Source organism: Octopus bimaculoides, chromosome 24 (assembly GCF_001194135.2).
Source record: "Octopus bimaculoides isolate UCB-OBI-ISO-001 chromosome 24, ASM119413v2, whole genome shotgun sequence".
NCBI classification, from domain to species: domain Eukaryota; kingdom Metazoa; phylum Mollusca; class Cephalopoda; order Octopoda; family Octopodidae; genus Octopus; species Octopus bimaculoides.
The window spans coordinates 22,785,057-22,786,790 of NC_069004.1; the positions used below are offsets into that span (position 1 = coordinate 22,785,057).

At 36.8% G+C, this 1,734-nt stretch overlaps 1 protein-coding gene across 2 annotated transcripts in view; it reads left to right on the forward strand.

Moving 5' to 3' along the window:
• Positions 1-1,734, forward strand: part of LOC106872915 (DNA repair protein RAD52 homolog) — a 456,284-nt gene that overhangs the window by 414,069 nt on the left and 40,481 nt on the right. For both annotated transcript variants that reach the window (XM_052976438.1, XM_052976439.1), the window contains exon 7: positions 968-1,389. In XM_052976438.1, coding sequence (XP_052832398.1) covers positions 968-1,389 — 422 coding nt within the window. The remainder of the gene's footprint in view (positions 1-967; positions 1,390-1,734) is intronic.

The following is a 1,734-nucleotide window of genomic DNA, read 5'->3' on the forward strand; positions in this document are numbered from 1 at the left end:
TAGCCTTGGGCCAACCAAAGCCTTGTGAGTGGATTTGGTAGACAGAAACACTGAAAGAAGCCCGTTGTATATATATGTTTGTGTGACTGTGTTTGTCCCCACCAACATTGCTTGACAACCGATGCTGGTGTATTTATGTCCCCGTAACTTAGCGCTTCAGCAAAAGAGACTGATAGAATAAGTACTAGGCTTACAAAGAATAAGTCCTGGGGTCGATTTACTCGACTCAAGGTGGTGCCCCAGTATAGCTGCAATCAAATGACTGAAACAAGTAAAAGAATTAAAGAAAGAATGAATATATATATATATATATATATCTAAATACAATTGAAAACAAATAGAAAGCAACAAAGTATTCAGACAGATACTGTACAAGCATTCAGTTATAATCCAGGTCCAAGCTAACCATATCATGTAGTAAGGAGCACCTAGGATTACTTAAGGTGAGCAATGCCACTGTAATTCATCTGATGGGTAAGTCTAGGGTTCACTTTGTCTACGTACAGTTCACTTTGAACCACATCAGTGGATGGACCTCAAATAAAGTTGCATAGACTAATAATCAGTCAAAAGTAGCTGGGTGTAAATGCAATTGCTAGTTGTCTGTGCAGCAGAAACATGTGTCTGACACATTTAAATCAAATGCGTTGTACAATTGACTATAGAGATAAATATGCAAATGTGCTAATCCCACTATTCATTGTAATTATATATATATATAAATGAAATATTCAAACACTGAGATTTGAAGTTAGATGTCACTACTGTTCATATCATTTGTGGATAAATTCAAAATATGATGATATCACCAGTAGTAGCATGGGTGGAACGCAGTTATGATAGCTTTAAGGAGCTATGAAATATAAATTTGTGTGTATATATGCATGGATGGATGTTCATATATATTGCATATATGATACACACACACACACACATTAAAGCAATTAATTTCCTTCTTCTGTGGCAGCTGGCACCAGTTTATGACATTTCTGAGATGAAACAAGAGATTACAGATGCAAGAATCAACAAAGCTTGGTTGCTGAAACAACAGAAACAGCTAGAAGGGCCACGCCACAGCTTTCCACCTGGTAACATACCCACCGTGAAGAAGGAGATTCTAAATTCAGCCGATTCCGAATCTGACACTGTGATCAAGGTAGCCCAACAGCAACAACAGCAGAAAGATATCCAGACGAAGGTACCTGGTAGCAACAATGCAATGGAGACCCGAAATTGCCATTCCAAGGAATCATCTTCAGTAAAAAGTCATGAGATTTCGGCTGTTAACTCCACTGCTTCAGACATGAACAGATGCCTAGGTGATGACACTCCCAAGATGCCAGGATCAAGTAGCAGTAAGAACAAATGTAAAAGTAAAACCAAAGTTGAGTAAGTGTCTAAAGTGAGGATTCCTTTTCTTTTCTTTTCTTTGAATCAGGGACAAATGTGTCTGGTTGTGTTTTTTTCTCTTGTAAAAATATTAGCAAATATAAATGCAAGTCTGGCTCTGTGGTAAAAAATTTGCTTCACAACCACATAGTTCCTGGTTCAGTCCCATTGTGTAGCAGCTTGGACAAGTGTTTTCTACTACAGCCTCAGGCTGACCAAGGGTTTGTGAGTGGATTTGGTAGACAGAAACTGAAAGAACCCCATTGTATTTATATATATATAATGATATTAGAGACAAAACTATATATTTTATATATATATATATATATATATATATATATATAT